Genomic DNA, 21,821 nt, shown 5'->3' with positions numbered 1-21,821 from the left:
ATAAAACTTGGAACTGGCAATTATTGGTGGAAGGTTTTTTTTTTTTTCTCTGCTGTGCTTATTCCAGAGTGGTCCTCCAAAGAGCACTAATACTTGCGCCTGGGGTGGGAGCTGGATTGCCTGTGCTAGGCTTACCCCTGGCCCTGTCACAGTGGACATCGACGTGATGACATCACGCATGTGCATGGCATCATCATGGTGACATCTGTGCATTTCCAGATGCCCTCCAGCCGTGGCCCTGAGTTTAATGTGCCGCGATTTCAGAGAGTTTGCGAGACACTGGTTTATAGAATAGCACTCATTTTTTCCATGCTGATTTTTATGGTGCCATATACAGAATCTAGCCTAATATGATATGGTGGTACGACCACAAAATCATAAGGCCATATTCCAGACTGTACAACAGGCATTAAACAATGCTATAGTAATAATGGTTCTGCAATTAAGGATCAGTCTTACCCAGAATTGAGTTTTGCTTTCTCAATCAAGCTTCGAGGCTGATACATTTGAGCAAGGAGTTCCGGTGAGCAATTGGGCTGGCTGAAGGCCAGGATTTTGCAGTTCTGTTCAGTCAGTGGGCTATCACTGAACCATGTAATTGTGGCGGAGGCAGGCATTCCATTCACAGGATCATATATTGGCGTCATAGTTTTACTGTACAATCCAGGGCTTGCTAGAAGGCAAATTACAAAAATGAACGGAAGGAACCAAAGAGTTGTTATTAATAACACGAGATACTACAAAGGTGATGGTGGTGGTGGGGGTGATATGCAAAGCTGCTTATGTGGCCAGTGGTAGCACTGACCACATAAGCAACATTTAAATAAAACTGGGATCCTAATCTGTATAACTTTTATCTGTATAAGTTGATATACACATAACAACTATGCATATTTGAGGAAGACAGACTGAAGATGTGGCTAGGCAGAGACCTGCAGAATTCAGCTATTTGGTATATAATTTACATACAAAATTGGGATACAGAAATAGTCTGATGTATGTAAACACCAGTATTTACCACCAAATACCAGTGCTTAGAAATGAAGTCACTGCCTCTATTTAAATGTATCCAGCTATAATCATATACCTGCTATAATAAATATTTATTTATTTTATTTATTTAAAACATTTTAAATCTCCCTTTATCCAAGGCTGCTTACAGTATTACATACATATTTCAGGATTTGCACAACATAAAAATCCCATACATCAGCAAAAATCACAAGATTATACCATCTCAACCTATAAATTACATCTCAACCACTCATTTACTACATTACTTCAATCAAGCAGCACAAATCTAATAACCTGCAGAAAAGATGATATTCAGAAAGTAAAATATTAACTTAAGGAGCAGAATATTAGCTTAAAAAAGCTTGAACAAACAAATGGATCTTAAGCAATTTTCTATATTGCAATAGATTTCTACAAAACCGTAAGGTACCAGACAATGCATTTCACATAAATGGTCCAGCTACAGAGAAACATGAATTTTTGGTCCATACATATTGTAAAATATTCCCCTTTGATGTGTTTAACACATATTGCAATTTTTATTCTATAATATAAATTAGATTATAGTGTACTTTCGGGTATTAGGAGTTCAGAAAACTCATTCAGTTCCTCCTTACAGTTCTTCACCTATATCATCATCAGGTCAATGCTCAGCTTTATATAATGAACTTCCTCATTGCCAAATACAATTATTTAAACAGATTTTAAAATGTCTTCTTCCAAAAATATCAAATATTTTCAAGTACTTATGTTATATATTTTTTATTTGATGAGCCAAAAATATTCCAGGAGACTTTTTGTCTGATATGAATTCAATGTTATCAGGGGGTTTTGGCCGCTAAAAAAGTTAATCTGACTTACTCCACCCCCTTTTTACTAAATTGTAGTGTGGTTTTTAGTGTTGGCTGCGGTAGTAACAGCTCCAACGCTCATAGGAATTCTATGAGTGTCGGAGCTGTTACCGCCGTTGCCAGCGCTAAAAACCGTGCTACAGTTTGTAAAAGGGGGAGAGTTAGTCAATTAACTTTTTAGCAGTCAAAACCCCCTTGGATATTCAATGCTGGCACTGGAAATGGCTTGGAATTGAATATCCGTGGTTAGTGCCAACCAAGGGAGTTATCTGGACTTCTTCTAGTGGCTGAATATTGCCCATATAGTGTTTTTTGTCCCCTTCCAAAGCGATACTTAGAAATGATGGTTCTATGACCACTTGGTGAAATACAGCATGTACGAGGTAGATATTCAAAGCGATTTAAGCAGGCAGGAGAGGCTCCTGCCCAACCAAATTTCCTGTGCGAGGCAATCAGAGGATAGCCAGCAGCTCTTAACCAGATAGTGCCCTTAATATGTCCTTTAAATGCCTAAGCCGAAACTGGCTATGTTGTGGGGGCAGATTTGGGGCTCAGCTGGCACTTATCTGGTAAAGTGCCGATATTCAGCACTTTACTGGACAAGTTAATCAGATAAATTGGATGCAAAACCACAATCCTATCTTTGCCTACAGCTGACCCAGCTGATATCGGAGGGTAGGCTGTGTGTAGGAGCCGCTGCCTGCAGTTTTGCAAAGAGAAACAAGTGTGGCTGGAAGGCAGCAGGAGGACGGAGCCAGCCAGAACTCAGCTATACACTCATGGGAAGGGAGCATAAACTTGGGACATAGGATGAATGGAGGGATGGAGAGAGAGGGGCACTTTGGGACACAGAAGGGAGGGAGAGGGGCGCGTTGGTTACACAGAAGTAGGGAGCACAAATGTCGGACAAAGGATGGAAGGAAGAAAGTAAGAAGGGGGGGGGGGCATGAACCTGGGACACAAAATGTAGGGAGGGAGCGAGGGAGGTTGGGGGCACTTTGGAACATGAGAGAGAAGAGGTACATTGAGACACATAAGGAAGGGAGGGAGCACAAACTTCAGACAAAGGAAGGAAGGAAGGAAAGAGGGATGAGGCATGAACATGGGACATAGGATGGAAGAATGGAGGGAGTGAGGGAAAGAGGTGCTGAGGTGGGGGGAGGGAATAGAAAGAGAATTGTTGGGCATGAGTGCCTGAGTGAGAGGGAAAGAGAGATGCTGCATGTAAGGAAATAAAAAAGGAGAATTGTTGGGCATAAGGAGGGAGAGAATTGCTGGACACAGTGGTGGGAGAGGAGTGAGGTAGAGATGCATGGGGAAGAGAGAGATGAAAGGAAAAAATGTTGGTTGCGAGAGTGGAAAGGGGACAGTGGGATGGATGGAAAGAGATGCAAGAGGGGTCTCAAGGAGGTAGAGAAAGTGGGAAGAATACTAAGATCAGTCTTTGGGAGGGAAAAATAAAATTTTCCATTACTCTATGCCCGGGTGAGCCACAGGCAGCGTGTAGGAAACATGCTGTCTGCGTACCGTACAGGAGAACTTAAATACACACAGATTCTCACATGATCTGAGCTATATACAAATTCAACTTAAGAACGGTTTTAAAAATGGAACTCGTTCTTAACCTGGGAACTGCCTGTACTTGAATATAAACCCATCCGAATATAAACCAAGATACCTTTTGCCCCCTTTTAAGGGGATAAATGGTATCTCGAATATAAACCAAGGATTTATATTCCACCATTCCTCCCCTTACCTATCCTATGGTGTGAGGCATTCCTAACACCATCCCTCCCAGTAGTGTTCCCACTCCTCCTCTTCTGCCACCATCCCCCCCCCCCCCCCCGAACCAGCAGATTTCGTGTGCTGTTGCCCTGCCCATCCCCTGAACTGGCAGTGAGTATTCCTTTCCTACTCTCCCTTCCTTCCCGCCCCTCCTCCCTGGACAGGATGACTAACCCCCCTCCTGGACCCAGCAAGAGGACCCCCAGACTTATTGTGGTTACCCGGTGGTTTAGCGGCGCATTAGGGCAGGAGTAATTCCCACTCGTTCCTGCCCATGCTCTTTTTGTGGTCTGAACACAGTTTAAGAGCAGCAAAGTGTGAAGCAGTTTCCCTGAAGAAGCCAGTAAGAGTGAAATGGATCGGCCTCCTTTGGGAGTAAAGTTAAGTGCTTGGCTGCTTCAATTTTGAGAAAGTTTGGAGTTTTTTGCATGTTTAATATTGTTTCTAAGGCAAAGAGTTTTGATGCATGTTTTGTATCACCATGGTTATAAGCTAAATCACAAGAAAAACTGAAAAACATAAAATACAGTGTATAGTCAAAAACATGAGACATTTGAAACAGAGGGTTTTTTTGACCTACAGTATGATAATATCCTTAAATCCTAAAAATTGCTATCTCTCAATGGTTCAACATGGGTTTCTTTTAGGTCTTTTTCCTCTGTATAGAAGATGCCACTATTGTTTTTACATACTGTGTTTGTGTTTTTGGTGTCATTTTGGGTTTCATAAGGTTTGTCTCTGATTGGTACATTCAGCTTAATATATAATCACTAGTCTTATAGCCCGTTACATTAACGGGTGCTAGAATATATGTGTGTGTGTCTCTCTTTATTTCTTTCTCTCTCTCTCTCTCCTTAGCTGCTTTCTTTCTTTCTGTCTTTCTTTTTCCTTGGCTGTCCATCACCACCCCTTGCCTGCTCCCCCTTCCATTCTCCCTTCCTTTTACCTCCCCTGTGTCCACCACCACCCCTTCACAGGTCTCCTTATGCAGCAGCACCCCTTCTCCCTTTGTTTTACCTCCCCCCTGTCCAGCAGCACGTTCCTTCTCCCCCTGTCCAACATTAGGCCTCCGTTCCTTTTTCTTCACCCCCCCTGTCCATCAGCACCTCTTTCCTTCTCCCCCTGTCCAGCAGTAGACGTCCCTTCCTTTTTCTCCCCCTCCTCCTTCTTATCCCTATGATACACTTACCTTGCTCTGCCCCTGATCAGAGGCTCCCGACAGCCGCCCAGTTGCACCCATTGGAAAAGTTCCCTCTGCGGCATCCCGCACCTCTCCTGACGCGACTCCCGCTGTCCCGCACCTGCCCCTGTGTCTTTCTTCTTGTCTTTCTGTGTCCCTTCCACCCTCTGTCTGTCTGTCCAAAGCAGCATTTCCTCCCTCCACACCAGTTCCCTGTGCCCCTGCCCCTGTGTCTTTCTTCTTGTCTTTCTGTGTCCCTTCCTCCCTCTGTCTGTCTGTCCAAAGCAGCATTCCCTCCCCCCACACCAGTTCCCTGTGCCTGCATTAGCGTTTCCTCTACCCTCTTTCCCTTCCCACAGTCGCGACTACAAACGCGGGCCCGAGTCCTTTGCCGCCGCCCCCTTCCCTTCCTGTGGGCCCGACTACACATGGCGATTCAAGCAGCGTGTGCTGCAGTCTTCACACGCTGCTTCGGGTCCTTCTACTGGCCTGATTTACTCTGGCACGTCCGGAGCAAATCAGGGCAGTAGAAAGGGCCGAAGCAGCGTGTGAAGACTGCTGGACACGCTGCTTAAATCGGCAGTCGGGCCCGCGGTAAGGGAAGAGGGGGGGGGGGGGCAAATGACAGTGGAAAGTTGCTGGGCTCCTCGATGGGGGCGCAGAGTGGCCGCGATCCCTCTCCTCCCAGACCCCCCCCCTCCGGAGGAACGGAGATCGAGTTGCCGCCATTTTGAAGATCGTTCTGCCCTGCTCCTTGCCTTAGTATATTTTTAAGTTGAAAGACACGGTGGCGGCGGCTCCTCTCAAGATTCCCGACTGCATTGGACTTCCGACGCAAGCGGGGATCCTGAGAGGAGTCGCTGCCTATTCTTTCAACTTAAAAATATAGTAAGGCAAGGAGCAGGGCAGAGTGAAGAACATTGATTCCCATAAGATCATCCGCCTCGGGGGAGACAGCCGCCGTGTCCGACATCAGCCTCGGGGGAGGAGAGAGGACTTCAGGCAAGGAGCAGGCCAGATCAAAAAACAGCACGGGCCGACAGCCGCCGTGTCCGACATCCGTCTCGGGGGAGGAGAGAGAGTGTTTCGGGCGCATGCTACTCCTATCTGAGATGCTGTACATCTCACGGAAAATGGACCCACGCGATAGGACTGCGCATGTGCGGCCTAGCGTTTTATTATATTAGATGTACAGAGGAGAACATTTGTTAAGATGTCAGTTTTCTTTGAGAATATGCCTTTATTAGGAGATCTGCTGGCGAACAAGGACTGAGTTAGTTGTTTTTTATTCAGAAAAACCGGATTTCTTAAAACCATTTCAATGCTCTTACCTAGTGATCCTGATATCACTGGAGAACTGTCCAAATTCATGATGTCCTCGATTACTGGGTCTTTGCTCTCTTTCTTCTTTTTCTTTTTCACAGAATCTTCTGATGGTTTAAATAACGACAGCTCTTCTGATCGCCTAATATCTGTACCATTTAGAACAGGAAAACTGATTAAGTAATAGGCTACATGGACATAATATAACAGTCATTCACTGTTGGCTCTTGCTATCTATTCGTAACTGAGCTTGGAAGGGATCAGCACTTTAGTTTTTGAATGTTTTAGTAAAATATTTTACTATAGTTTTTGAATGTTTTGTAAGGTCTTGGGAGGGCCGGGCAGCCTTTAAAATGTAGCAGGGAAAAATCGCAAATAATCGAATTTGCGGGTATTAAACCCGCAAATTTAGAAGGAGAAGTGTTTCTCCCGCTGAATATCGGCAGATATACAGGCAAATGGGACTTAGCTAGCTGGGAGTCGTACCCAGACAGCTAAGTCTCACTGAATATGGATGTAAGGTGGGGGTTGGTTTTTAATAGTTCTACATTCTTTGCTAATATTTTTATTCTGCCTCTTCTGCTCCACCCATGGAGGGGCATTTTCAATAGGACGTCAGAGTTTGGATGTTTTGGGAAAGACGTTCAGAAATCCAGTAGAAAAAAATATCCATTTTCAAAACAGCAAGACAACTCTAATATATGAGAATGACCTATCTAGACGTTTTGGCCATTTTCAAATACAAAGTTGTTCAAATGAAAAACGTGCAAAAATAAGCTATTGGGACATTGAAATATCCAGAATTCTTAGCAATCTAGCCACACAGACATCTGAGCAGAGCAGCATTCTAGGAGGTATTGCAGTGAATGTCATATTTAAATGTCCCAGGAACATGTCACTATAACCTGCTTATTATATTGCATAGTGAGCAGTCGAAAACCCACCCACACCTGTACACCACAACAATAGCCCTTAAGCCCGCAGGTGTCATGTAGGTACAGTAGGTTTGGGGTGGGTTTTGGAGGGCTCACTATGCAATATAAGCAGGTTATAGTGACATGTGTACTCGAGACTTTAAATGTGACATTCATTGCATGGCTCCCAAGAGTGCACCTCTGCTCTTCTCAGCTGTCTGTGTGACTATTTGAAGCTGTAATACAGGCTGGAATATACTGTTTTTTCACATCTTTGGGTGGAGGGAGTCAGTGACTACTGGGGGGAGTAAGGGGGGGCCATGCTTTAAATCTCTCCAGTGGTCATCTGGTAGACACCTTTTTGACCCTTATTCATTTTTTTAAAACAGGTCTAGCTCCAAACACCTAAATGACGTTCCGATTGTTTAGTTAAAAGTTTGATTATCCCCGCAGGACGTCCAAGTCCTAAGCCCGCCCAAAACATACCTCTAAACGGCCTCTTAAGATTTAGACACACTGGAGACAAAACAACCAGAAAAAAGTCTGGAAAATCAGTTTCGACAATGCCCACTTGGATGTTTTGACTCGTAAGACATCCAAGTGCCAGTTTATGCTGTCTTTTGGACGTCTAACTTTTTTGAAAATGAGCCCCTTAGTCTGTAAGTATGTATTTTTTCCCCTGTGTTGGTGCTGCACTCAGTCTCTCTCTCTTTCTTTTTCTCCCCAAGCTGTTTTCTTTCTCTAATCCTGGCCCTCAGTCTGTCATTATTTTGGTTCCCAATGTTTCCTCCCTCAGTTCTCTCGTTCCTTTTCTAAGATTCTCATTCTTTCCCTTTGTATTCTCCCTACCAGTATCTTTCCCCCCCATTCTTTACCTTTCTCTACTCTTTCTGAAGTGAGGAAGTAGTGAAATGGTCAGTACAGCAGCATAAGAACCAAGGAAATCCCCACTGCAACTCCATGTGACTCTGGGAAAGTTACTGAACCCACCATTACTCCACATATAGGGTTATCATATGGCTCAAGAAAAAGGAGGACAGATTGAGACATCCATGTTTTACTTCCATTGCTTTCAATGGAAGTAAAACCCGGATATCACAATCCACCCTCTTTTTCCTGGCACCACATGGTAATACAAAATACTTACTTGCATTATAATATATAAACTGTTTTAATTATAATCACAGTTCCTTTCTTCCAAAGGTGCTATCTTCTTTCTCATCTATAATTTACTCTTGTTCTACCTCATACATGGTCAAGACTAACATAACCATTTATTTTTTTCCTCAAAATTGGACAGGACCTCCGGATTCTGGACCCCATTAAATATAGCGCAAAATATAGACAGCAGATAAAAATTCTCAAAACTGACACATTTTAATCACTAAATTTAAAATAAAATAATTTTTCCTACCTTTGTTGTCTGGTTGCACATCCTTCAGACTGTGCATCCTTTCTTTCATTTCTTTCTTTCTCTCTCCCTGCCCCCCTTTCTTTCTTTTTCTCTCTCCCTTCCCCCAAGCCACCCTGCTTCCCCGACACAGCCTGCTTCCCCCGCCCTCCCAAGCCAAGCCAAACCAAGCCAAGCAATGCCACCCTGCTTCCCCTGCATCCCGACGCACCCTCCCCCCTCACGCCAAGCCAAGCCACCCTGCTTCTCCGATGCACCCTGCTTCCCTGACACAGCAACACGAAGGTGTGTACAGTGACTGCACTTCACAAGCGCCGGGCCTACAAACCTTCCCACCTCCTCCCCCAATGTCAATTCTGACGTCGGAGAGGAAGTTCTGGGCAAGCCAATCGCTGGCCCGGAACTTCTTCTCCGATGTCAAAATAGGCATTGGGGGGGGGGGAAAGCTTGTAGGTCCGGCGCTTGTACAGTTCAGTCGCCGCACGCGCCTTGGTGTTGCTGCGTCGGGGAAGCAGGAAGAAATCCTGTGCTCTGAAAATGGAACATTTCAGGTGTGCTTCAGGACAACAGGACAAAGTAATTAAAAATGGGACGGTCCCGTTCAAAGACAGAAGCATGCTTTGATTTTGCATATTTCTGATTGGAAGCCCATTCTCTTTGCCCCTTTTTGCTACTGTTGGCAGCAAACCTGAATGAAAATGTTTGCATATTGAACTGTAATGTTCAGTTAGGTTTTACTTACTTAAGTATTTACAGATCTCTGTAACAGCCTTGAAGACAACCGATGAAAAGCTAGCCTTCAGCCTCACTGTTTTCATGTTTGGCAAACGAAGTCGCAATAACTTGTGCTGAGTTGTAAAGAGCAATTTGGCATCAGCTTGAACTCCGTATTTGTCCAATGTCCAATGCGTTTTCAGTAGCCAACAGTTCTTTTGGCCCCACCAAAGAGCATAGTCTGACCAATCTTGAGATACATCTATAAAAACCATAAAATAGCAGAAATGACATGGCAATCATACAGATCTTGGTTTGCAAATATTCTAAGCATTTTGTTGAGAGTAAAAGCCCATTTAGGACTTAAAACTTCCAGTCATGCAAGGCTGTTGTGGAAGCTTTTAATAAAGTTATGAATTGCAATGAATGAGATCTTCAGGAATCAGTGATTAATAAGAAATGGCCTGCCTGGTCGATGTTCAAAATGGGTAGCGCGCGCTAATCTGGTGCGTGCACTAAAAACGCTAGCACACCATTGTAAAAGGAGCCCTAGATATTTAGTGGAAATTTTAGAAGTATCAGAGAAGTATTCTCACGTGTTTATTATTTACCTATGAAAGCTTCTGTAGAGTAGCAAAAAAATTTGGTTCAACAAACTTTAAATGTTTCAGAATTACTAGAGACTTCTGATAAGGACCTAGCATTACCAGCAACTTTGATTATAACTGTTGCGCTTCCGTTGGATAAAACATGGTTGCTAAGACTTTACTTTAAAAACAGACAAAAAGTTTTTCTTGGTTGTAAAGTACAGATGTTTCCTGATTTTACAAGGGAGACACAGAAGCGTCGCCGTGAATTTCTTCTTTTGAAACCTGGGGTTACATCTTTGGGGGCTACCTTTTATTTGAGACATCCATGTAAATGTATAGAGGGGCATAATCAAAAAAAACGTCTAAGTCCCTTTTTGGCCTAAGGCCTTAAATGTTGAAAGCAGAAGCAGGGAAAGTGTCCATAACCAAAACAAATGTCCTTGTTTTGATAATAGCCTGCCTCTACATTCAGCTGTTTAAACGCCCAGACCACCACTATATCTACACTTGTACTGAAACGACGTCTACACTTATACCCCATAATGAACCAAAAAAATGCCCAAGCCCAAAACGTCCAACACAAGGGCTTTTAGGCGAAGGAGCCAGTCCTTCGCCTAAAAGCTGGAGTCTGTAACCAGTGTCTGTCAAAAACAACACCGGTTACAGAATCCACCCCAAACCCTCCCCCCCGACATTGGGGAAGGAGGGAACCCAAGCCCTCCTGCCCCGCGATCCCTAACCCCTCCCCCCTAGATTACGGTCAGGCAGGAGGGAACCCAAGCCCTCCTGCCCCAGACACCTGCAGCACCCCGTGACAACATCAGGGCAGGAGGGAGCCCAAGCCCTCCTGCCCCTGGCACCCGCGGCATCCTGCGACAACATCGGGGCAGGAGGGAGCCTAAGCCCTCCTGCCCCGCCAGCCGCGGCACCCTGCGACAACATCGGGCCAGGAGAGAACCCAAGCCCTCCTGGCCCCAGCGATCCGCAACCCCCCCGCCGATTACGTTTGGGGCAGGAGGGAGCCCAAGCCCTCCTGGCCTCTCGCCCCCCACCCCCCTACACGATCGGACAGGAGGGAATCCAACCCCTCCTGCCCAGGCAGACCCCCCTATCCCCCACCCCCCACTACAATAGGGGCAGGAGGGATCCCAGGCCCTCCTGCCCTCGACACAACCCCCTTCCCAACATCTGCCCCCCTGAGCCCCCAATTGGCCCCCCTGCTGACCCGCGACCCCCTCACCACCACCCCCTTCCCTGTACCTCAAATCGTTTGCCAGACAGATGGGTGCCAAGCCCGCCCATCCGGCAGGCCAGCCGGCTCCAGAATGGGGCCGGATTGGCCCAGGTGGCCGAAACCCCGCCCACAGGTGGAGCCTGAGGTGCCTGGGCCAATCAGAATAGGCCCGGGAGCCTTAGGCTCCTCCTGTGGGCGGGGCCTATGATCTTTATAAAATAGTGAAAGATAGGTGCCTTCTTGCACTATTAACCTAGATGCACCTAGGATAAGTGGATAAACAGACACCTGATTCAAGTTGATTCTATGAAGAAAAGCAGATACCTATTCCTTTTTTTTATAGAAAGCTAGTGCAAGTGGCAGAAAACATGTTTACATTAAAGATGTGAATGCTTACAACAGTTCTATAGCTAGTGTAAATACCCACTCCAAGATATTAGCTAGAGCATGCAGAATATTATAAAGTACAGTAAAACCTTGGCTTATGAGCATAATTTGTTCCAAAACCATGCTTGTAATCCCAAACACTCGTATATCAAAGCAAATTTCTCCATAAGAAATAATGGAAACTCAACGATTCGTTCCACAACCTAAAAACTTTGATACAAAATACTGTATGTACTCGTATTGCAAGACCTCATTCTTTTAGAAGTCACTACACTCCTGCAGTGTCAGAGATAAAAGAACCATCGGCTCAGTTGTGATGATGTGACATGTGTATACTGTATGTACTTGTATTGCAAGACCTTGCTTGTATATCAAGTTAAAATTTAATACAATGTTTTGCTTGTCTTGCAAAACACTTGCATACCAAGTTACTTGCAATCCAAGGTTTTACTGTACTATAATTTATTTGTATGCTCCAGACATGCTGCCCATGCACATACCCACCAGCAAAGTGCGTGCCATCAAAACATGACGTATGGTTTTCTGCTAATTGGTATTCTATAAGAGATTCTTTAAACTGGTAAGTGCCTAGTTATGTGTATAAATGTCTACACTAGTGCTTGTCAACCCAATCAAAGATCAGGTTTTCAGGATATCCACTTTGAATATGCATGAGATGGATTTACATACCAAAGAAGCAGTGCATACAAATCTATCTCATGCATTTTCACTGACGGGACTAGTGTGCCTCAAAGACTGGGTTGACAAGCACTGGTCTAGAATACTGTCATTTACAAGCACCCTTGCCACCTTAAAATAAAGTGGCTCCTTACAGAATTCCGCCTGCAGTGTGTAGGTAAAGGCAGGAGCATAAAACCATAGGGGTAATTCTGTAAGTGAGAACCTCCATTTAGGTGCCTCCAAGCTGCGTTCCCGGTCGGTTATATAGCACTGAATATTGGATCCTGTGGCATATTCCCAGTTCCACAACTTGTCTAAAATGGCACTGCACATATATACGTAAAAGGTAAATCTTAACTATCTTAGAAAAAGCACATCAAAATCCATACTAAATAGCATATATGGAGGGGCATTTTCTTTTTTTTAAATTCTTTATTCATTTTCAATATTTTCAATAAGTGCAATACAAATTAAATACATTTTATATTTAAGACATCACTTAATACTCTTTCAAGAAACAAATCAATCTATTGTGGAGGGGCATTTTCAAAAACAAGTTTAAGTATAAAAAAAAGTCCTGCTCATAATGTACAAAAAAACCTCCTATCACTTGGCCATAATCAAACAGGAAAAACATCTACATTTCCTATTCAATAATGGCTTTGAAATAGTTGCTTTTGCATGGAAAACATCCAGCTTCTGAATGATATAAAAACCAGGGACATGAACAGTCCTACAGAACAGAGGATTAGTTTAGTGTTTCTAGAAGAGGTATGCAGATAGATTGCTAGGCTTAAAAATGATAAATCTCCGGGACCGTACGGCATCCACCCAAGATTAATCAAGGAATTAAAAGGGGTTATAGCTGAACTGCTCCAACTGATAGCCAATCTGTCGATCAAATCGAGAAAGATTCCGGAAGACTAGAAAGTGGCGAATGTTACACCGATCTTCAAAGGGAGATCCTGAAAACAGGCCAGAGTCTGACTTCGGTACCGGGAAAGATGGTAGAGGCACTGATAAAGGACCGCATCATTGATCACCTTGACAGACACAAACTGATGAAGACCAGCCAGCACGGCTTCAGTAAAGGAAGATCTTGCTTGACAAACTTACTGCACTTCTTCAAAGGAGTAAATGGGCAGATAGACAAGGGTGACACGGTCGACATCGTATATCTAGATTTTCAGAAGGCGTTCGACAAGGTTCTGCATGAATGCCTATTTTGAAAAATTGTGAACCATGGAATCGAGGGTGATATACTCACATGGATTAAAAACTGGTTGGTGGATAGGAAACAGAGTGTGGGGGTGAATGGACAATACTCAGACTGGAAAAGGGTCACGAGTGGAGTGCCGCAGGGTTTGGTGCTCGGGCCTGTGCACTTTAATATATTTATAGACGACCTAGAAATTGGCACGACGAGTGAGGTGATTAAATTTGCGGACGATACAAAGTTATTCAGAGTAGTGAGGACACAGAAGGATTGTGAAGACCTACAAAGAGACATAAATACGGTCGAGGAATGGGCAGCAAAATGTCAAATGAGGTTCAACGTGGATAAGTGCAAGGTGATGCATGTCGGTAACAAAAATCATACGCACGAATACAGGATGGCCGGTGCTATACTTGAAGAGAGCCCCCAGGAAAGACTTGGGAGTACTTGTAGACAAGTCAATGAAACCGTCCACGCAATGCGTGGCGGTGGCGAAAAGGGCAAACAGAATGCTAGGAATGATTAAGAAGAGGATCACAAATAGATCTGAAAAGGTTATCATGCCATTATACCGGGCCATGGTACACTCCCACCTGAAATACTGCGTCCAACACTGGTCGCCGTACATGAAAAAGGACATAGTACTACTTGAAAGGGTCCAGAGAAGAGCGACAAAAATGGTGAAGGGACTAGGGGAGTTGCTGTACAATGAGAGGCTAGAGAAAATGGGCCTCTTCTCCCTTGAAAAGAGGAGACTGAGAGGAGACATGATTGAGACATTCAAGATATTGAAGGGAATAGACTTAGTAGAGAAAGAGAGAACGAGGTAAAGAGAACGAGAGGGCACTCGCTGAAGTTTTTCTTCACCTAGAAAGGAAGAAATCTGGAACGCTCTTCCGGAGGCTGTTATAGGGGAAAGAACCCTTCAGGGATTCAAGACAAGGTTGGATAAGTTCCTACTGGAACAGAACATACGCAAGTCAGGCTAGACTCAAATAGGGCACTAGTGTTTGACCTAAGGGCCACTGCATGAGCAGACTGCTGGGCACGATGGACCAATGGTCTGACCCAGCAGCGGCAATTCTTATGTTCTTTTTTTTTTAATGTAATCCCTCCAGAACCTGAAATATAGCTACTGTACCTAATGTACACTACTTCAATAGCCTTTAAGCTTGCAGGTGACATATATTTAGGTGCAATAGGCATTTTTCTGTTTCTGAAAGCCTCAAAATTATAACAATAAAAAAAAAAAAAAGTTTAAGCAGGACTTGAACCCAGGTCGCTAGGTGCACAATCCACTGCAATAAAGCACAGTTACTTACCATAACAGGTGTTATCCAGGGACAGGAGGCAGATATTCTTGACTGATGGGTGATGGCACCGACGGAGCCCCGGTACGGACAATTTTAGAGTGATTGCACTCTAAGAACTTGGAAAGTTCTAGCAAGCCGCACCGCGCACGCGCGAGTGCCTTCCCGCCCGACGGAGGCGCGCGGTCCCCAGTTAGGATAAGCCAGCTAAGAAGCCAACCCGGGGAGGTGGGTGGTACGCAAGAATATCTGCCTGCTGTCCCTGGATAACACCTGTTACGGTAAGTAACTGTGCTTTATCCCAGGACAAGCAGGCAGCATATTCTTGACTGATGGGTGACCTCCAAGCTAACAAAAAGAGGGATGGTGGGAAGGTTGGCCATTAGGAAAACAAATTTTGTAAAACAGATTGGCCGAAGTGTCCATCCCGTCTGGAGAAAGCATCCAGACAATAATGAGATGTAAAAGTATGAACTGAGGACCAAGTAGCAGCCTTGCAGATTTCCTCAATAGGCGTGGAGAGGAGGAAAGCTACAGATGCTGCCATAGCTCGAACTCTATGGGTCGTGACAGAACCTTCCAGTGTCAGTCCGGTCTGAGCATAACAGAAAGAAATACACGCTGCCAGCCAATTAGACAACGTACGTTTAGAAACAGGACGTCCCAATTTATTCGGATCAAAGGACAGAAAGAGTTGGGGAGCTGATCTGTGGGGCTTAGTACGCTCTAAATAGTAAGCTAGAGCCCTCTTACAGTCCAAAGTATGTAGAGCCTGTTCTCCAGAATGAGAGTGAGGTTTCAGAAAGAAGACAGGCAGAACAATGGATTGGTTGAGATGGAATTCAGAGACAACCTTAGGGAGAAACTTTGGATGTGTACGCAGAACCACCTTGTCATGATGAAAGACCGTAAAAGGTGGATCTGCAACTAGTGCATGTAGCTCACTGACCCTCCTGGCAGAGGTAAGAGCAATAAGGAAAAGTACCTTCCAAGTGAGAAACTTGAAAGGAGCGGTAGCCAAAGGTTCAAATGGAGGCTTCATTAAGGCGGAAAGAACCACATTGAGATCCCAGATTACAGGAGGGGCTTTGAGAGGTGGTTTCACATTAAAAAGACCCTGCATGAATCTGGACACCAAGGGATGAGCCAAGAGAAGTTTTCCATGAACTGGCTCATGAAAAGCAGCAATAGCACTGAGGTGGACTCTGATGGAAGTAGATTTGAGGCCAGAGTCAGACAAAGAAAGAAGATAATCCAACAAAGTCTCCACTGCAAGGGAAGTGGGATCATGATGATGAAGAAGACACCAGGAAGAAAACCGTGTCCACTTCTGATGGTAACATTGCAGAGTGGCCGGTTTCCTGGAGGCATCCAGAATGGAACGAACGGGCTGAGACAAAAGAGTATCATGAGAAGTCAGCCCGAGAGAAACCAAGCTGTCAGGTGCAGAGACTGAAGGTTGGGATGCAGAAGGGTCTCCTGATGTTGCGTAAGCAGAGAAGGAAACAGTGGAAGAAGAAAAGACTCCCTGGAACTGAGTTGAAGTAGAAGGGAGAACCAATGTTGCCTGGGCCACCGTGGAGCAATCAGAATCATGGTGGCTCAGTCCCTCTTGAGCTTGAACAAGGTTCTTAACATGAGAGGCAGAGGAGGGAAAGCGTACAGGAACAGATTGGACCAATCGAGGAGAAATGCATCCGCTGCCAGACGGTGAGGAGAGTAGAGTCTGGAGCAGAATAGGGGCAGCTGGTGATTGTGAGGAGCTGCAAAGAGGTCTATCTGAGGAGTGCCCCACTGAGCGAAGATGGACTGTAGAGTTAAAGGATCGAGTGTCCACTCGTGAGGCTGGAGAATTCTGCTGAGCTTGTCCGCTAAAGAATTATGTTCTCCCTGAATGTAGATAGCTTTCAGGAATAGTTGGTGATCTGTGGCCCAAGCCCAAATCTTCTGGGCTTCCTGGCACAAGATGCGAGAACCTGTCCCACCCTGCTTGTTGATGTAGTACATCGCAACCTGATTGTCTGTGCACAGCAGGAGGACCTGAGGAAAGAGAAGATGTTGAAAGGCCTTGAGGGCATAAAACATCGCTCTGAGTTCCAGGAAATTGATGTGATGTTTCATTTCCTGGGCCGTCCAAAGTCCTTGAGTTTGGAATTCGTTCAGATGAGCTCCCCAGGCATAAGGGGAGGCGTCGGTGGTGATGACAAGTTGATGAGGAGGTAGATGGAACAGAAGACCTCTGGAGAGATTGGAGGATATCAACCACCATTGTAGAGACTGACGAAGAGATGATGTCACAGATATGTGTCGTGAGCAAGGATCCGTCGCTTGGGACCACTGGGTAGCTAGGGTCCATTGAGGAGTACGCAGGTGAAGACGTGCGAAGGGTGTGACATGAACTGTGGATGCCATGTGACCCAAGAGTATCATCATTTGCTTGGCAGAGATGGAACATTGTGGAAGTACCTGCTGACATAGAGATTGAAGAGTTTGAAGACGGTTGGACGGCAGGAATGCTCTCATGAGGACTGTGTCCAGCACCGCTCCAATGAATTGAAGTCTCTGAGTGGGGATGAGATGAGATTTGGGTAGGTTGATCTCGAACCCCAGAAGTTGTAGAAACAGGATGGTTTGGTTGGTGGCCAGGAGTACTGTCTGAGATGAATTGGCCTTGATTAACCAATCGTCCAGATAAGGAAAGACTTGAAGGTGGTGAGAGCGTAGAAAGGCAGCCACCACAATCAGACATTTGGTGAACACTCTTGGAGAGGAGGCAAGACCGAAGGGCAGCACCTTGTATTGGTAATGACAATGATTGATCATGAAGCGGAGGTACTGTCTGGAGGCCAGATTGACCGGTATGTGAGTGTATGCCTCTTTGAGATCGAGGGAGCATAGCCAGTTGCCCTGATTGAGAAGAGGGTAAAGAGTGGCCAGAGAAAGCATCCTGAATTTTTCTTTGACCAAGCATTTGTTGAGATCGCGAAGATCTAGAATGGGTCTGAGATCTCCTGTGTTTTTGGGGACTAGAAAGTAACGGGAGTAGAATCCCTGTCCCTTCTGATCTAGAGGAACTTCCTCTATGGCGTTCAGAAGGAGGAGGGATTGAACCTCCTGAAGAAGGAGGGAAGACTGAGGAGTGTTCAAAGCAGACTCTCTTGGCAGACTTTGGGCAGGAAGTGTCTGAAAATTGAGAGAGTAGCCGTGGCGGATGATGTTGAGGACCCATTGATCTGAGGTGATGATTTCCCAACGGCTGAGGAAAAAAGAAAGTCGGCCACCTATAGGTTGAGGTAGGTGGGCAGATGGTAGGAAGCTGGCTATGCCCTGGAGAACTAAGTCAAAAGGGCTGTGTGGATTTTTGCTGTGGAGGAGGTTTCACAGGTTGCTGCTGCGGTGGCCTAGGAGCCTGCCGTTGTTGCTGACGTTGACGCCTAGGTTGTTGGGCAGCTGATGGCAAGGGACGAGCCACATAACGGCGTTGATAGGCCGACTGTTGTCTGAAAGGCCGCGCCGGTGGAGCCTTCTTTTTGGTTTTCAGCAGAGTATCCCATCTCGTTTCATGGGCGGACAGCTTTTGGGTGGTAGAGTCCATGGATTCCCCCAAAAGTTCATCCACCAGGCATGGAGCATTAGCCAACCGATCTTGATGGTTGACATCAAGCTCCGACACCCTGAGCCAAGCAAGGCGACGCATAGCCACAGACATGGCCGTCGCTCTGGTGGTAAGTTCAAATGTGTCATAAATTGATCGATCCAGAAACTTACGGAGCTGGAAGAGAGAAGACGAGCAGTGGTGAAAAGCTGGTCGTTTTCGTTCAGGAAGGTACTTTTCAAAAGAAGCCATGGTGGTAAGAAGATGCTTGAGATAAAAAGAAAAATGGAAAGCATAATTACCAGATCTGTTATCTAGCATGGCATTCTGGTATAATCTTTTACCAAACTTGTCCATGGCTTTACCTTCCCTGCCAGGAGGGACAGAAGCGTATACACTAGCTCCTGTAGACTTCTTAAGCGTAGATTCCACAAGAAGAGATTCATGCGGAAGCTACGGATTATCAAATCCAGGGATAGGAATCACTTTGTATAAAGAATCTAATTTACGAGGGGCTCCAGGGATGGTTAAAGGAGTCTCCAGATTCTTATAAAAAGTTTCCCTCAAGATGTCATGGAGGGGAAGTTTGAGAAATTCCTTTGGAGGCTGGTCAAAATCCAGTGCATCAAGGAAGGCTTTGGATTTTTTAGACTCAGCCTCCAAAGGAATAGACAGAGATTCACACATATCTTTCAGGAAGGAAGTGAAAGATGTAGAATCCTGTTTGGAGGATGGATCAGGAGCAGCAGGATCATCCTCATCCGAGGAACACTCACCCTCAGAAAGAAAAGGCTCTTCGGAGTCCCCCCACAGATCAGGGTCCCTAATATGGGAGCTACGGTCTCGAGACTCCGGAGTGGAGGGTTCCAGGTGTCGGGTTTTGCGTGCCGACTTACCCGACCTCATAGACACGGTACCGGGAGATGTTACAGGCTGTATCGGTGCCGCAGTCTGAACAGCCTGGTGATGAGCTCTCGGTTCCGGTGCGAGGATTGGCATCGAGGCCGAAGAAGCGGAGTGGACCGGTACTGACAAAGTGGACATGGACAAAAGAGGTTGCTTCACTGTCGGTACCGGGGGCTCAGACCAGACCGGGACTGGAAGGCTCAGTGCCAGGAGAGCAGGAAGGAGCTGTTGCAACTGCTCCTTGAGCTGCACCTGCAGGACGGCTGCAATGCGCTCGTCCAGAGAGGGCACCGGTACCGCCTTTTTCTTCTGCGGTACCTGCGGTGCCGCTCGACGCCCCGAGGATGAGGAGCCCGAGGTCGAGGGACTCACCTCAATAGGGGCGGAGCGCTTCCGCGGGCGCCTCGTGGTCGGCAGGACTGGGCTCGCTGCCATCGAGACCGGAGGACGCTCCAGCGGAGATGGCTTCTTAGCCGGCTTACCTGAGTGTTGCGACGCCGGCGCGGTGTCGTGCGGCGTCGATGAAGTGGGTGCTGACTGAAGTGGTGCCGATGCCGGTGTCGATGCCGCAGGGTCAGACATATCGGCACCGAAAAGCAAACGTTGTTGGATTTGTCGGTTTTTTAATGTACGTTTTTTCAAAGTGGCACAGCGGGTGCAGGTAGAAGCCTGATGCTCTGGACCCAGGCACTGTAAGCACCAATTGTGCGGGTCCGTAAGAGAGATAGGCCGTGCACACCGCTGGCACTTTTTAAAACCTGGCTGGGGGGGCATGAAAGGAAAAACGGCTTCTGCCAAATTGAAGGCCGAGGCCTCGATGGTGGCAGCAGGCCCCGTCGGGGCAAAACAGACGAAATGAAGAAAAAAGAAAAAAACTGTTTTTTGTTTTTTTTTTTGAAAGAAAATAATAAAAGAAAAAAAGGAAATATAATTTCCAAAAAGATTACACGAGCGGGAAGGCGACAGAAAAAAATATTTTCAACAGCCGTTGAAAAGTGCGACTTCTTAGCTCCGCGGAAACTAAAAAACTGGGGACCGCGCGCCTCCGTCGGGCAGGAAGGCACTCGCGCTTGCGTGGTGCGGCCTGCTATAACTTTCCAAGTTCTTAGAGTGCAATCACTCTAAAATTGTCCGTACCGGGGCTCCGTCGGTGCCGTCACCCATCAGTCAAGAATATGCTGCCTGCTTGTCCTGGGATAACCAATGTTACTCTTATGATCTAGTTACTGCTTTGTATAATATCTATTCCTGCAGCTGACATACAGCTTGGTTTTCATTTCCAGTTTTACTTTCAGGAGAGAGGGAAGGGGACAACAACCACTGGGGGATTAAGGAGGGGTCATGTCTTAATCCAGCCAGTGGTCAGCTGCTCAATTAGAGCAAACTTTTGTAGCTTGGACGTGACTGAAACAGGTCTAGATAAAAACATCTTTCTTTTCAGACATAGGTGTTTCTTCCCATTTGAAAATCCCTGTTGGCCGTCCTACTTTTGGGACCTCCTTCGTCCTACCCAACACACCCTTTTACGATCTGGATGAACTGCAGTGTGAAATGTCCAATTTCTGACTTTCCAAAATCAGGATATGAATGTTTTTAGCAGATGGACTTTTATTTTTGGCATTTTGGCATTTCAACCCCTCTCTGAATGTCGCCTAGAGCCTGAATAGGTATGTGTGACAAATAGAAGATTAGATTAGATTTAGTCTTTCCTCATACGAGAGGAGTTCCATCCCTTTTATAATAATAATAACTTTATTCTTATATACCGCCAAAGCCATAATAGTTGAAGGCGGTTTACAATAAGAGGTCATCTCAAAGTAGGGACATTGGATCATTTGTTGTACTATTGTCCCTTGATACTTAAATTTTGGAGATCCATCTGGGATCAAGTGAAAAAAATATTGGAAAATCCAGTGGCATTGACATACGATACCATCCTATTTGGTACGTTAACGAGGGCTAAAAGCCAAATATCTTCTTGTAACAACAAACTTCTTTTTATAATGACAGGGGTTGCCATACAACTTATCTTGAGGAATTGGAAAAACTGGGATCAGTTAACGTACACTTTCTGGTGGGAATCTCTTTATCATATTTTTAAAATGGAATGTCTGATGGCTACACAACAGGGACATTTATCTCTGAAGCAAAGGACCGAAGAGAGAGTTGAGAAGGGGAGCAGGAAGCGGTTGTTCACTGCTCTGAGAGGAGGCAGGCAGCGTCGGAAGTAGTTAGGAGGACAGCAGGCTCGGGGTAGCGGCGAGAGTTCGCTCCGCCCCCCCCCCACGCGTCACAGGCAGCGTCGGACTCCCCCTTAAAGGGGAGGAGCCAGCGCGGTACACGCGGTGCCGAAGAGAGAGTTGAGAAGGGGAGCAGGAAGCGGTTGTTCACTGCTCTGAGAGGAGGCAGGCAGCGTCGGTGCCGAGCACCGAAGGAAGTAGTTAGGAGGACAGCAGGCTCGGGGTAGCGGCGAGAGTTCGCTCCGCCCCCCCCATGCGTCACAGGCAGCGCCGGACTCCCCCTTAAAGGGGAGGAGCCAGCGGCGCCCAGCCGTTCGGCGCCCGGCAAAGGCGCTCGCCTTAGCGAGAGCGCCTTTGCGAAGGGCCTCAAGAAGGGCCAAGTTACTACACCCAGGAGCACCAGGGAAAGACTGAAGGGTACAGAAGAAGCAGGCGCAGAAGGAACGAACACACACAAGCAACAGTAAGGT

General features: G+C 46.0%; 1 protein-coding gene across 1 annotated transcript in view; it reads right to left on the bottom strand.

The window, feature by feature from the left end:
• Nucleotides 1-21,821, bottom strand: part of FERMT1 (fermitin family member 1) — a 130,810-nt gene that overhangs the window by 59,574 nt on the left and 49,415 nt on the right. The window contains exons 3-5 of the mRNA XM_033939982.1: nt 9,221-9,454; nt 6,162-6,302; nt 460-673 (exon numbers count right to left, since the gene is read on the bottom strand). Of these exons, the coding sequence (XP_033795873.1) occupies nt 460-673; nt 6,162-6,302; nt 9,221-9,454 (589 nt within the window). The remainder of the gene's footprint in view (nt 1-459; nt 674-6,161; nt 6,303-9,220; nt 9,455-21,821) is intronic.

This window comes from Geotrypetes seraphini, chromosome 3, assembly GCF_902459505.1.
Source record: "Geotrypetes seraphini chromosome 3, aGeoSer1.1, whole genome shotgun sequence".
Classification (NCBI taxonomy): domain Eukaryota; kingdom Metazoa; phylum Chordata; class Amphibia; order Gymnophiona; family Dermophiidae; genus Geotrypetes; species Geotrypetes seraphini.
This window is presented reverse-complemented; position numbering and strand designations above follow the sequence as displayed.